The 15578-nt window shown below is 48.1% G+C and overlaps 1 protein-coding gene across 1 annotated transcript in view; it reads right to left on the reverse strand.

The window, feature by feature from the left end:
• Nucleotides 1–15578, reverse strand: part of GALNT17 (polypeptide N-acetylgalactosaminyltransferase 17) — a 180157-nt gene that overhangs the window by 106942 nt on the left and 57637 nt on the right. The window contains exons 3-5 of the mRNA XM_065731702.1: nt 10578–10744; nt 2587–2761; nt 540–737 (exon numbers count right to left, since the gene is read on the reverse strand). Coding sequence (XP_065587774.1) covers nt 540–737; nt 2587–2761; nt 10578–10744 — 540 coding nt within the window. The remainder of the gene's footprint in view (nt 1–539; nt 738–2586; nt 2762–10577; nt 10745–15578) is intronic.

The following is a 15578-nucleotide window of genomic DNA, read 5'->3' on the forward strand; positions in this document are numbered from 1 at the left end:
TACTCTCTCCTCCTGCTGTTATACTTTGCTCAGACAGACTTTTCCCATACCTGCAGCCTGCAGGAACAACATTTCAGAGCTGCCAGCCACAAGAGCTCAGTGTAAGAACAAGCTAAGACCTACTTTTCCAGTGCCTGTAAAATATTTTCACTTGTTCTAACTTTGCCCTGAAAGGAGATTTTTATTCAAAATACCCAGTGCCTTTATTTCATGAATTCACACTTAGTTCATTATGCAGCAATAATCACCTCATTCCTTATGATTTCCAAAAACTGAATGCTGTAATTGAAATAAAGCAACTTCGTCATGTTCAGTTAAACGTAAGAATGTACAAACCCATAGTCCCCATAACCCCCAGTATTTCTGCACACCATGGCTGAACAATACCCTTTTCTAAAGCTGTTCGCCCCAGCAAGACCCCTCCCCTGATTATGTTGCAACACAACCCTCTGAGCACCCAACCTTTCTAGGCTTGCCTCTCACTTTGTCTTCCCACGTTTTGCCCCATCACACCTCACTGAGCAGGCTGTGCAACGTACCTGATGGGCAGCGAGGGGTCCCCAGCATCCCACCAGTCCTTGGGGGGGCTGATGTACATGCACCACAGCTCCCAGCTGTACCCGTGGGCTGAGTTCTCATAACGCTGCACCTCAAAGTTGTCCTGCTTGATGTTGTCTATGGAGGGAAGGATGACCCTTCTTCGGTTTTCCTGAATTCGTGACAGCACTGGCTCAGCCCTGGTAAAAGGAAGCAATGTGCAGAAAGAAATGTATTATCTCCCCAGTTTGCACATGGATGCTGCTGCCTTCATACAGCTTGAACACTTAAATGAGGGTAAGGAAATAGAAATCTTGCCATTGTTCAGTAAACAGAAGGGAATATTGTGGGCGCCTCTTGCTGCCATTCACAAGTGGCATCGTGTCACCAAAGAGATGCAGCAGAACGCACGCAGAGTTCAGAAAGGAGCACACAGCTCCATGCAGAGCCACTGAGCAGTCCCACATTGGATCCAATGCCTCGGCTTCCCTGCTACCGACCTGCCTGCCCCTGCTTTTATCAGCACAGAAATCACACGCAGAGAGAACACATTTACACGGCCAGGATGAAAGGCTGTTTCCAAAAGGCACTGCCAAGCCACCAAGGAGATGCAGCAGGAGGTTGCCAGTGCTTGCACTTAGCAGGCTTCCCTGTGTGAGCACATCCCTCGTGCAGGGCTGTGAGCAGAGGCAGGGACAAAGCCCTGCATGTCTGGGGCGGTCCTACACCACTGCCTACCCCTATGGAAATTCATGGGTGAGCAGAGGCCAGCAGCAGAAGTGAAAACAATTCCCACAAACCGAAGCGTAAAGCTGTTGAAATGAATGAAAGCTCTGAAGCTGGACCTTATCTTCTCCTGCAGAGCGAGCACACTATGTTTTCTCTGGTATACTTGTTTAAAAAATCAAACCAACAAACAACAGCATTATTAAACAGTAATTCCACACTCTGAACTTAACACATTTTCAAAAGTGTCATGTTTTTAAACTGAGCTTTCTGGATATCTTCACTATGGTAGCAAAGAAATCAGACAAACCATAGGGCTGGATCTGCAGGCAGAACAGCACAGAGAAGGCGGTCAACAACCACCTGGAGACTCCTTCCAAAGAAGAGCAGCAGCAGCAGCAATGCAGTGCCAGAGCTGAGTCCTCACCACAGAACCACTCCCTTTTGAAACCTATTCCAAGAGTAAATGGCAACTTCCTCAGTACACCAATAAAAGCATGCGTAGAGACTTAACGACCTGAAGAGAGGAATGTTTAGCTGGGAATACAGATATCAACATAAGTAATGACTCCCAAATACACTCTTCTGATGCGCTGCTATTATAAAAAGCTCTAATGACTGCACAGAACTCTGTGCTGCTGCTGAAGCATTTTTCTAGCGGATGCTTCTTTGTGTTCAAATCAGACACGAGTTAGCATCTTCTCCATCTAGTTTCCTAAACATGGGCCATTTACTTTTTACACATGGTTGGAGAGAAAAACCACTCTCAGTTTCCTTCCACAATCTAGACTCACAGAAATTTCATCCATTTGAACCCACACGTTTCGGCTCTCTCTGGAAAAAGAGTCCTTATGAAACACCTTCTGTTGTTTCTGCACCTCTGCACTTATTCCTAGCTGCAGAAGAAACAAATCAATCCAAGACATCAGCCTCCCCCAGTGGGATCCAGCTGCAAAGGGCAAGAATGTGGGAAATGCTTTCTTTTTCAATCCCCCGCTGTCTGGGCTTTTTATTTTTTAAACTTGCAGTTCTTAGGCCTAAGAGAACTGGAAATGAGCCTGAAAAACAAACTGGAAGCCAGGGAGAAACAGGGAGTGTCCATCGAACTAGGGACTAGGAAATGAAGCAAGAAAACAAGAGCAATAATAATTAATATCATATATAAATTAGACCTCCCCTGCGTCATCCCATTCAGCACGGAAGAAAGACAAGATCCACGTATCAGCAGCAACGTTCTCACACATCCTAACAAAACAGCAGGCTGCCCCACGTCAACACCCCACCGCAGGCACACTGAACGTGTCCTCCCAGCCGAGCACCTACCAGCCAGCAGTGAACTCCACGTGGGCATCAAAAAACCCGGTGACGTGGCCACTGGCCGCCTTCCAGCCTTCGATGCGCGCTCGGATGAGGCCTTCCCTCTTCTGGTTGCGCACCACCTTCACGAGCCCCGGGTACCGCTTATTGACGTATTCCTCCAGCGGTGCCTTCAGTTCCTCTGCCAGGAGAAGCACCAGAAACCCATGGAAAAGTTGCAGAGCTGTCACCTACCATAACCCCCTGCACCCAGAGACCACTGCCAGAAAGGATATATTCACCTGGAACTACCTTGGGCTGAGTTAATGCTGGTTTGTGTTTGTCAAACCTGACTCTGAGTGGACCACGATAGAATTAGAGAGAATTTGGCTCTATTTGGAAGACCTTCATCCTCTGTGTCTTATGCTCAATGGAACTGCAGACGGTTTAATTGCGTTGCCTAAGCCCATATGTGTGCTGTGGCTGAGAGCATGATGGAGCTGTCAGCCTGCAGTCATTACCAGCACCGAACTCGTCGGTGGGTACAAGGTACATATTGTGAAAAGAGATGCACAGAATTTTTGAACGTGGAGTATAAGAGAGGCTGGAAAGGCTGCAAAAAGCAGTAGACAGCAGTACAACCGACCACCAGGAACAAGGAAAACCCTCATGGAACACTGCAGCTCCCATCGGATGAGCCCTACATATGTACAGCAAGAGTAAAGAGCCTCCTGTTGCAAACCTTGCCTTCTGTGCTGGGTTACCCCAGTGCTCTACCAGGAACTTTGGTCCTTGCACCTCCTGGTGAACCAGTAACATGCACAAAGACCTACTGTCAAAAAGTGCTCTGTAAAACCTAAGCACTGTGTACCAACACGGATTGTTAACAACACGCGAGTGCTTCATGAGAGGGTCTTTGATTCCTACAAGGCTCCAAGATGTCAGGAAATTAAGATATGGTCAGTGATCCCAAACAAAGGTTGTTACCCCCACACATACAAAAAAATAATCACAGTTAATATAACCCACAGCGTACATATCAGCAACAAAGCCAATCTTCCAGGAAGGAAACACAGCGAATGGAAAGCAAATGAGTCAACAGTGAGTCCCATCTGCTGGGCTGGCCTGGGGTACCACCAAAGGATATGGCAGCATCGATTCACTTTCCCTCCACGCCTTCTCCAAAGCACATAAAGTGTGCTTTCTTCAGATCGTTCCCCTCACACACCAATTTCCCCAAAGTCTCATTTCTCTTTGATGCTGAAGTGGGAATAAAAAGAATAAAGCAAATGAGCCCCTTCCTCAACTCAAAGCATCTGCATCACATGCACACATAACTCAGCAATTTCCATCTCATGCTGAGCCACTCGGAGAAAAAACAGTGCTTTATGGAGACAACAACTCTTCTGAATGGCTTTAAGTAGACAGGGACGCAGAGTGCTTGGCAGATGAAGGCCCACAGCACAGCACAGCTTCTCGTGTCCCTCTGTCATTAATGCTGCAGACCATGGCATTGCAGGCTAGACAGAACGATTAAAACCTCTTTCAACAAATTGGAATTTGAAGCGTTCCCTCATTGAGGGGAAACAGGAAGAAACATTCATGGGAACTGCTGGAGCTGCTCGAAGGAGGGGGTAGCTCTACTGAACCAGGGAAGAACTGTAAAATCGTGCCTCAGAAGAAACTGGATTCAGAAGAAGCAGAAACAAGCTGGAGAGCCCCAGCTGCCTCCTGCTGCTGCTGAAGGATGCTGGAGCCAGCAGCAGACAACCGATATGCCACACAGACAGAGCCCATGTGAAGCAGCACAACACTAGGAAGGTTTGGGGGCTTGCTCCCCCTCTTCTCTCCCAGTCTGTCTCAGCCCTGAGCACTCTGGGGTGAGAACTAGCTCCTCTGATGTGCCTGTGCAAGCCCTGGCAAGAGGAAGGCTGCACATCTGTGCTGGCCTTGCTGGTGTCTGACACCTCCGAGCTATGCAGCAGCTCTGCTGCAGGAGGGCACGGTGCTCAGCATGGGTAAGCACAGTACCACAGCACTTTGGGAATTACGAGACACCCACCCAGCCCCCAAACAGCAGGCCTGTGAGCAGGCAGGGCTGGGCTTTGCATGTGGTGTGCTGTCAGAAGGGACCCGGAGCACTGCTGCATTAAGGTTGGCAGCAGCAAACCTTTTCATCTGTCACCAGCTTCAGAAGTGTTTCATCTCCAACTCCTGCATCTCTGCAGCATGTCCCAGAGCTATATTAGGAAGGTTAGGAGGGCTGAAATAGTATGCCAGGAATTAAGTGACTTCCACTACGGGGGAATAGCCAAGATCCCTGCTTAATAGAGTCAGCTTTCCCTCAAACTGGCAAGCTGGCCTTTGAACCTGCTATTTTCACTACTTCATACAAACTACAGCAAGGGAGGAAGCATCTGGCCACTGTTCTCCTTGCCTCTGCCTTATGCAGTGCACTTGCAATGCTTTTGCCTTTATGAGCTCATTGCTGAAAATGAGAATATTCACCGCACACTGCACCAGCAACAAGTTCAGCATGATATGCAGCTCAGAAAAAGAAAGTCTGGATGCAAAGAGACAACAAAAAGGAGACAAGGGGGGAGCAGAGCAGCGGCTGCCCCACTCACCCTCATCCTAACCAAAGCAGCGTCAGCACAGCCCATGTGCTCACGAGGTATCTGCATGGGTCAGTCTCCAGGAGTGCTCCTTCAAAGCACACCCACATCATCCCTGAATCTCATTCGTTACGGATGAAATCAATATCTGCACATCGAGGTATCTGTGAACATTTGGTCTTTGCCACTGCATGAGACATTTCCAGTGAAGTTTTGCAGAAAGAAACCAAACTGAAAATGCCAGCAGGTTCAATTTCAATCCTCCCTTTTGTTCTCTATCTGTCTGTATTGATCTTCACTGAAGGGCGAGTCCAAGAAAGTAGAATCCAATAGACCTGTTGCTCTATTAAAAATTCCAGCTGTCAGCTGTAATGACTTAAGTTATGTATTGCAAAGTGTTTTGTCACCTGCATGAGCCTTCTGGGAAATAGGCCTGCCAGACAGACGGGCCATCAGCTGCCACTGCAAGTGGCTGTGTCACAGACAGCAGCCCTGAAGGAACATCCACTGCTCTGTGTTTCGTGCTGCAAAACCTCCCCAAATCCCCCCAAGGTGGAAACTATCCAGTGGCACACAAAGGAAGGAGCAAAGACCAATGGCACCAGATGGCCAAAGGAACCACCAAGTGGAGAAAATTTATATAGGACACTTAGGGAGCAGGCTGCACCTCCTCTTCACCCCTCAGGAGAACACGGCAGTGTTTGCCAGGCTGAGCCAGGAGGGAAATGTCTACAGATCCCAAGGCTTTACCAGAAACCCCGCAGGCTGCAGGACACGTGGGTTAGGGCTGGGAATGTCCCGTGCCATGGGGGCAGCAGCACTGCCCTCTCCTGCCTGACACATCACAGCCATCGCAGGTCAGGAATCCATGGAGGACACTCCTCCAAAGTTCAACAAATGGCTGTGAGCATTTTGGCAGCAAGATTCAGATCCAGGTGAAACTCCAAAGCTTTTCACGTCTGTGTGTAAGTATCAAAGAGGAAATGGTGAAAAGGAGAGCAGGTGCATCAAACAATTTTCATACAGAGACGTTGGGCCAGTACCACTGAGACACAAAGGCCAGACTGGTCCCAGTGAGTGCCTCCAGCTGCACGTCTCTGGCCGATCAAACCCAAAATATAGGGACAAACCCATCAGGTTCATTGCCTCCTCTGCTCCTTAGCAGGGACTTGAAGCTGTGGTACTGAACACCTGTGGGGACAGCACCAGGTCTGCTGCAATTAAGCAGCCCAGTTTTGGATAGAGTGATCAGGCACTCAGGCGGGACTGACGTCGAGGAATAGCTGAGATGATAACTGAGCTTCTTATAAGTTTGTTAAAACCATTCTCTAAACCCAAACCCACGCCAGCCAGCTCCCAGGGGAGCACACGCTGCTGCTGCTGCTGACAGGAGCCGAAAAACAAGGAAGCGATGCAGCAATCCACAGCTGATGCCTTGCACCGAGGTAAACTGCAACCCGCAGCATCGGCCCTGTGTGCAGCCAGCTGCTCCGAGCAGCCTTTCATCCAAAGGTTTCCTTTGATACCAAGAAGTTTGCTGTTCAAAGAGATATTATCCCAGATTAGAAACATTAGATGACAGCCAGCACAAGAAAGCAGGCATTGATTTAAGCGACACGCACGAAGTGTGCAGGCGTGAGATAACGCAGCATCTCAGGGGCACTGTGCTGCATCCCTCCAACGACCTGGGAACTTATCCCTCCCAAACACCACCTGCATGCCCGCTCTGCAATCACACCCCGCAACAAACAAACAAACGAAGCCTCCAAAAGAAGTCTTTACAAAGCGTGACACGCAGCTCGAGGGGGAAAGGGGCTCCAACTACAACTCCCCACGCTTGCTCCTTCAAGGAGGGATTTTTTCCCATTACAATAGCTTTGTATCTTTTATCTCCTTGCAGCTCGCAGGCAGAGAATCAGAACGCCCGTGTTTATTAACTTTTAATCTCTCGTTGCACACTTTTACGTTGTGCAGCGCTGTTCTCTGAGAGGTACTACAACAAAGCTGAGAGCAACACGGGCCTGGTGAGTCCTCACGAGTGCTTTGTTCCAGCCTGAAGCCACAGAGCACCCAAGAGATTTTGCCACCCTCCATAAGCGTTTGCTGGCCCGCCTGGAGGGCAGCTTGCAGCTCCTCAGCTCCCACCCCCAGCCCTGCAGCTGACAACAAAACGCGAAGCCAACCTGGAAATCTCAGGGATCTTGGCTGCAGAACACACGTTACTCTTATATTACCGGTGGGGTTGGAAGTTGGTGATCCTTCAGCTGCCTTTATCTTCCTGTACGTGAAAAAATGCTTCCCAGCAAAAAACGCACCAACACAGAGCACCCTACAGCGTGCGGCCTGGAGCCGCGGCCTTCCGGCGGCCTCTAGTGCTTCCCCACAAGTTGCCCCTAGGAAGCCACCAGGGTTTAATGCAGCCTTTGCTTTTGGGCCCTTGCTCTCAGAAGGTCCATCTCCTTGCTGGTGCAGAAAGCTGAGCCCCAGGACTTCATGCAGGCTCAGCCACAAGCCCTATGCCACAAAAGCTGTCCTGTGCTCACAACCAACTCCAGCAATTTCTTGGGCCAGGTTTTTTTCAGTGTCCAGCTACAGGACAAGGGGCAATGGGGACAAACTACAACATGGGTATTTTCACCTGAACATGAAGAACTTCTTTGCTGTGAGGGTGCCAGAGCCCTGGAATAGGCTGCCCTGAGAGGTGTGGGGGGTCTCCCTCCCTGCAGGTATTCAAAACACACCTCGACACCAGACCTGCTGCAGGGAACTGCTCTGGGGGTTTGGGCTGGGGGATCTCCAGAGGTCCCTTCCACCCCTACAACTCTGCCCTTATCTCATTTAACGGACATTGCATGCACACAGCCCCATCCCTGCTGCTTGACACAAGCGTTTGCTTCTCCAGGAGGCATCCCTAAATCTTAGGGCTCATGAGAATGTATTTTCCTGTAATTATTTTCCTGTAGAGATAAATCTATATATTACAATGACTTTGTTTGCAATATCTGAAGCATCAACTGTAAGATGTTGCTATTGCTGCTCACAATTATTTCCTACCATTAATGCAAATTAATATGACAATATCATGGCCATTAATATTTCTTTGCTGCCACTGAAACTCCTTGATGATGCAGAGAGTGAATGCACAGGTCCGAGAGATATGTGTTGGTTTGTATCATTTCTTTTACTGAAATAATCTATGTTATTATACACTTGGGAGGAGCTCTCCATAAACATCTGCCAAGTTACCTCATTATCTTCCTTCAAATCCTCCCGTAAAAATCTCATTTGTTATGATGCCTACAAAGACTGAGCAGCGCGGCTCCAACATTATTAACTAACCCTAGTGGTAATGGCATCTCCTCATTCCTTGCTCCTATCTCCTCTCCTACTCCCAATGGAAGGTTTTTGAGGACAGAACCATTTTGGTGCTCAGGTTTTGTGCAACACTGCCCCTTAGGAGGAACTGTGGATGCTCACTGGGGTAACTGATGCATCCTCATGGTGGGAAGCAGATGGCACACTGCCCAGGTGTGCAAAGCAATTGATTTCGCACAGCACCTGCACACCATGCAGTGTGGGTCATCTCTCTGCATCTCACCCTGCCTAGCCAGCTGCCACAGGGCACTGCAGCACAGCCCATGCAGCCTGAGCAGCCCAGCAAAAGCAGGCACAGAGAGGGAGCCCTCCAGCAACAAGAGCCCCACCATCACCCTGCCAACACCAGAGCTGGTACAGCATTTGTGCAAGTCGCCATACTTATACAAGCCACCAGGGAAGGCTCTGACTTGCAATCTCAGCAGTGGATAAAGGGATTTTATTCCATACCCTCAACACAAGCTGCAGTCTCAGCCTACTCAGGGGGTTGATGCATTTTTGAAGGATTCGTTTCATTGTCTCCTATCTTTCGATAGCATCTTCAGAGTCCCTGACTCAACGTCAGTGCTGCGTACTGGAGGTGGAGGCTGCTTAGAAGCACACTTCTCAGTGAGTGGCAGTGGGTAGAAAAGCTCAACGATTACTACCAGGAGGTCCTCTTCTCTTCACCCCATTGGTATGGTTTGGTTTTGAGAAGGAAAATCTCGTTCTGGTGTTTCAAACTGGGCAACACCACAACAGGAGGTCACCTGCACTTTCTATTCCCTATCCAAACTGTTCCAGCTCTGAAATCCCACAGCTTCACCAGCACATATCACCTCAGCTTCTGCACTAGAGCTGCTGTGATTTTCATCAGCCGAGGAGATGGCCTCTTGTTTCTTCTACTGGTAATTATAATTCATCAGCTTTCTATAGTGCTCATTACTGTGATATCTGAGTGCCTATTTTTACAGGCTTGAGTAGCTCACCGCACACCATCTCATCTTGCTGCAGACAGACAAGCAACCTCTCAGACTTCCTTTGGCAATGAGCTGTCCGCATCCTGTGCCCTCCCTGTTCTTCCTTTCTCATCACAGAACCCACAGCCCGTGTCTATTATTATTATTATTTTTTTAATAATACCAAAAGCATGCACTGCAAATGAAGGCAGCAATCAAAGCAACAACCATTTGCTGGTCTTCATGAGATTTTAACTGCCCTAATGACGTTATCCAACTGTACACTGGAAAAACAAACCTGGGAAGAATCCAAATTGAACACAGCAAATTTCTGTTAGCAAAAGCCAGAAGGGAAGGTATTCAGAGGGCCTGCAAGAAGGTTGAACCAAAACACGAATGGCTAATATGGGAAACCTAACATATCCCTCCGTGTTTTGTCATGGCCTGAATTTATGCGTGCCTGGTGTGTTCATTTCCTCCTCTTCACAAACCTTTCTCACATCAAAAACATAATACAAGGGGCAGTACAGTCTCTGCAGATCCCAGACGTTACTATATATACATATGTATATAATTATTATTGTCTTTTTTAAACTAGGCCTTTGCTATAGACAGGGAAACTGAGGCACACAAAGGGGAAATGCCAAGAGTGACAGCAGTGTGAGGAGACAAAGCAGAATTGGGTCTTTGTGCTCCATGGCCTCGTTCCTCTGCTTCGTATTTAGAGGTGATGCTCTGCAACGAGCAGAGAGCTGTGAGTACTAACAAGGATGCACCTGGAACTAGAACCTGTGGGTGCACTCATGAAGAGAAAGGTAAAATTACTCTCTAGTTTCCTTTGCAGACTTGTAGTTTTAAATTACAATTCCAATCAGTAGTTATTTCAGATTTTAACTTTGGTTTGATTCTGTTTCACTTTTTGCTACAGAAGCTGAAGAAATGGGACAGGGGGAGAACCACCCCATCAGCAGCATCACCACGACCAAAGGAAACGCAACACAATGCCCACGTGAGATCCAAAGAAAGCAAATCTGAGACGTGAGGAAATCAAACCCAGTCCTGTTCTGGTGACCCACGCCCCAGCACTAACCTTCATCGCTGTTGTCGTCCACAAGGATGATCTCCTTGAGCAGGTGGGCTGGTGTGTGATTGACAGCACTGTGCACCGACCGCAGGATGACTGAGAGCGCCTCATTGACGAAGATGAAGATGATGGAGATCTGGGGCAGGTCCTTGCCATATTTCAGCTCTTTGCACCTGTGGAGAAAGAGATGAGGTGAGCAGAGCATGCTGCAGCACTCAGCGCTGGGCTCACGTTTGATGTGCAGGGTTTAAGACATGGCACAGGCGGCTCTGCAGTGTTTCAGCTGCCCAGGCATGACTACATCAGCACTGCATAGGAAGAGATGGCAGCACCAGAGAGTGGCCGACCAAGGCAGGGTGCAAATGGCTCGCTCAGCTGAGGTTGTGTTTGCATGATCGTATCTCCATAGGTACACAGCTGCCAGAACAGAGGAAGCCTTTCCCATTTAAAAGGAAGCTCCTCTTCACTACTCCATGTTAAGATTAATTGATGCTCAGAAATGAGTTTTGTTCTTAAACTGCACTTGTGAACTTTCTCCCATCTGCCTTGGTATGAAATGAATACATAACGACCCTTGTTTAAATAGTTTTAATCAATGTTTTAGCTCTCTTGACAGATCCTTCCGAACAGATTTCTGTCTCTGAAGTATCCCAGCAGGGTGCTGCTGTGAACTGTGGTCTTTAAACTTCACAGTCAGTACAGGTTAAACCAAAGCTTTGAGATCACCTCTCTGGGTTTCAGAAGTCATTGCTTAGCTCCAACATTGTGGTGGCGGAGCATCTGCTCGGGCACATTTCTGGTGTTAGAGGTGCTATTGGTGGCAGAGAGGTGCAAGGTGCTCCCATTTCCCCCACCAGCCTGCTCCCCAGCCAGCAACAGATTCCCTGCTTTAAACAATTCAACCAAACTTGCCAGTTTCCCCCAGAATAAATGCTTTTTAGGGAAGAACAAGCAAACGAGCTGTTCTGCTCTCTGTTCCCATTCAAGCTGGATTAGACATGCAACATCAGCAATGTTCACAGAACTGCAGTGAGCATTCACCAACTAAATCCTGCCCAGGTATACAAAGACAGAACGACGCAGGACTGATATCCAGGAGCAGCTTCAAGCTTGCTGACTCCCCAGCAATGACTCCTCATTTAATTGTGCTGGATGTTTCTTAGGCAACAGCAGTACTCCAAGAAGAGACACAGGAGACAGAGATTTCACAGAAACACAGAAACCATTCTTTATGATTCCTCTTTAGTTAACAAGGATGTTGGATGAAAACAAGGTTGCATTTCCTGATTTAACTTCTGCATACCCTAAAGCAATCCAAGCTCTCCATGAAAAGGAATCTCCCAAATGCTGAAAAACATCTTCCAGAGGGCAGCTCACTCTTTAAAATGAACACGACTGACCCTGAAAGCCCGGCACAGAAGTCAAACTAGACAGCATGGGATTAAAAACTTGCTTTTTACAGCTGTCAGTACATGCTAAATCAAAGGGAAAGTTGTCACAGGATGAGGAGCACTTCTTTCTAATGAATGCTCACCTCTGGTCCTTGGGCCACACTTCTGGGGAATGCAGGGCTGGGCTTTTGATCACAGCAATTTGGAGGAAAATCCAAATCAAGGCCTTTGAGGTTCATCTTCTGCTCACTGTGCCCCTTACCCCATGGCTGAGGGCCACAGAACAGCATTACAGGTAGAAGTCAGGAAAGGAGCAGGCACCTCAATACCTGCACTGTAGGAGGCAAGGTCTTTGCACAAACACCACTGTCCTGGCTGCTGTGGTTGCAACCACAGGAGCAGGGAAAGCAGCAATTTAAAACCAAATTAACCTCAGCTGGGACAGCCCTCCTGAGGGCCCTCTGGTGCACGAAGCAGGGCTGCCAACTGCTAGAAGTAACTAGATCATGTTGCCCAGAGCCCATCCAACCTGGCCTTGAACACCTCCAGGGATAGGGCATGCACAGCCTCTCTGGGCAGCAGAGTAAAAAACCCTTAGCGAGGAACTTCCCCTCTGACATCATTTGGGTGATTGCAGCCTCCAAATGCAAAGCTCAGACCACATCCATGTTCAGGATTCAGGCTGAGTGGATGCACACACACCAGTCCAGACGGCAGGCTTGTCTCTTTGGGGATGAGCAATTAATGAGATGAAAGTGATCCTCAAGAACATTCTCAGGGAACTTGAGGCTAACCAGCAATGAGGAGGCAAGAAGCACTTGAAGCCACTTTCTGTCCCAAGGCTTTTGCCAAGCTTATTGAGAACTTGCACTAAAGCCAATGCAAACACATCTCTATGTAGGCTAGAAAGCCTTTGCAGATCCTCACATCTTCCAGGAGAACGACCCTAGGTTTTATCCCTAATGCTCAGCTCACGTCATACCTGCTGGCTGCTCTGCCTACCAGCAACTCCCAGCCCTGCAGGGACGGATGCCTCAGACAACAATTGCAAATACTCTGAAACCTTTTACATGCAAATATGATGATGGTGAGATCAACACAATATATCCCCTCTGGAGTCACTGACTCATTTTCATTGGGTCAAAGTCCAGCACCTCTTTTTAAACTTAAATTTGCCCACTAGTAGGCTGCAGCTGATCCCTCATTCCTCCTTTGCCAGATGAAGAATGCTCCATCGGTAAAGCACAGAACAATGCTTGCTTGCCAACACCTGTGAACTAATTAGTGCAGGTTGCACAGTGACATTTTCCTCACTAAATCCTGCTCTCTTCAGCTCATGTAGGCTGGCACCAGCTTGCAGGATTTATATCAAAATATCATGGATTAATAGCAAAAAGATACAGAGCCCTTACGGCTTTGTCTCTCATTTAGATCAATGGGACATCAGAGTAAGAGATGTTTTATGTCCCATTAAATCATGCCTGACTATGTCCCCTTAAATCACGCTGTGAAAACCCTCTTTAAGTTTTGCCTTCCTAATGCACGGCATCAGGGGTGGAAGGCAAAGCCCAGCCCGAGCAGTCACTGCAAAATCTCGCTCATCCTTCAACAGTAGGAAATGGGGTTTTACTCCACTGTGGTCCTTTTCAAATGTCTTTGGTCTGAGATATTCATTCTGCACAAAAGCCCAGCTTTGCAATCAGGAGCACGTGGAATAAAATACATTTACAGGGAGGCTTTATTTTTATTTATTTTTTTACAGAGTCAGTTTTATGCAAGAAGCCATTCACAAACAAAGGATAAAAAGAGGATGTGGGGGAAGGGCTGAGTTTATGCCGAACAGCTTGGTGTGTGTCAGGCTGCATTAATCAAGTCAGCAAATCTCAAAACAACCACAACAACAACAAATCAAGTTGTGCAACAATGACAGCGTGCTGCAGGGACAACCAGTGTTCAGATGTGAGAGCACAGAAGGACCCGAGGAGCATCGGGACAGATCACACAGCAGAAACACCACTAGCACCGAGACCCCGCTCCAGAACTATCTGCCTCCTCCTCGCTCAAGTTATCCGCTCCTGACAGCGTGCACATCTATTTTCTGCAGTACCTCAAATCATTACAGCCATCATTTTTTCCTAATTTGTCCCAGCTGTACCGTCTGCGAGTCCTTCCTCCCCAATCCATATATAAATATGCCTACCCAAATTTTACGTGAAGATTAAAAACCATTAAGCAGAAAGTATAGCTATTCTCACTCCTAGCGAGAAGGCAGAACTCCATAAATTTGAGAAGCCTGCTCCGGTTGGGATGTGCCATGGGTTTCAAATAGGCTCCATGTTTTAAGGGTAGTACTTGGATCTAGTCAAAAAACCAGGCTTCAACAGGCTGCCTGACAACAGCCCAGATGGTGCTTTTAAAACCCCATCCGCACAACCCGCTCTCCAAAGGTCACTTCCAGATTTGCACCCAGCACCGTTCCCTGCTGCCTGATGCTGATACATGAACAAGGGAAGGCAAATTAAGAAATGCCAATGGAAAACCAAATCTTGCAAAGGGAAGCATTCAGACATGCCCTGCAGCATGTGAGAAGCAGTGCAGGGAACTTGGCAGGACCCTGGTGCCTGAGCCAGACGGCAGCATCCAAATCAAAGCCTGCTAACAGACAACTGCAGCTTCCCCCAGGCTGCATGTTTAGCTCTCAAACACGCAGCTGCCCACTCACTGAAGGACAGCAAATACTGGGGGAAAGCCAGAGGCAGTGCAGCAATATGTTGCCTGGGGTCCCAGACCCCAGCACTTGCCTGCTGTTGGTTCCAGCCCAACCCACATGAGCTGCAGTTGAGGTCCCTGACCCAACCCAAACTTGTCCAATAACCACACAGTGATCTGGTGGCATCATATCCATGGTGCAAGCTGCCAGCGAGGCAAGTTTTCCAGTTAAAACATACAGTAGGGCAGTAGAGGCACACCAGCAGCTGTGGGCCTGGCTTGGGTAGCACCTCTGCAGCCTGCATAGGGGAACAGCTCCTGAGCCCATGCACTGTGTGGCAGGGCAGTGAGCAGGCACAGGGAACAGTTCAGTGCCCCACTCCCTCTGGCAGTGCCAAACAGCATCAGTTCTTGCTCATGTTCAACATCAGTGCAAGGTAACTGTTGACATGAAGAGTAGCACATCTTATTCGGAGATCTAAGTGCAGTGCAAACTTTAAGTTTCCCATTTCCACCGCAGCAGGAACGGTCACCACTTGACAGATGGAGAGGTGATGCACAGTAATGCACGCAATTGCCCAGAAATGAATTACTAGCAGACCAGGAACCTAGGAGTCCGACACATAACCTTTTTATCACTTTAAAATAAGGTTATTTCTTACTTTCTCCCTGCTGTTCAGCCCTCCCCAGCCTCCTCACTGCTCTGTGTCCTTCCCTCAGCAGGAATAAGGTAAGATTTCCCACACAAAGGACAGACACTGCATTACCAAGCAGGACAGGCTCTGCTTTGGATGTATGTCAAGTATGAAAAACAGACATGGAAGAAAAGGTCAACAAATTAACGGTGGACTGCTTTCTTGCAGCCATTGGAACAGTTTAATTGGTCTGACTAATGGCTGTCACAGAG

This window comes from Cyrtonyx montezumae, unplaced genomic scaffold, assembly GCF_038088225.1.
Source record: "Cyrtonyx montezumae isolate F1298 unplaced genomic scaffold, pur_monq_1.0 scaffold_15, whole genome shotgun sequence".
Classification (NCBI taxonomy): domain Eukaryota; kingdom Metazoa; phylum Chordata; class Aves; order Galliformes; family Odontophoridae; genus Cyrtonyx; species Cyrtonyx montezumae.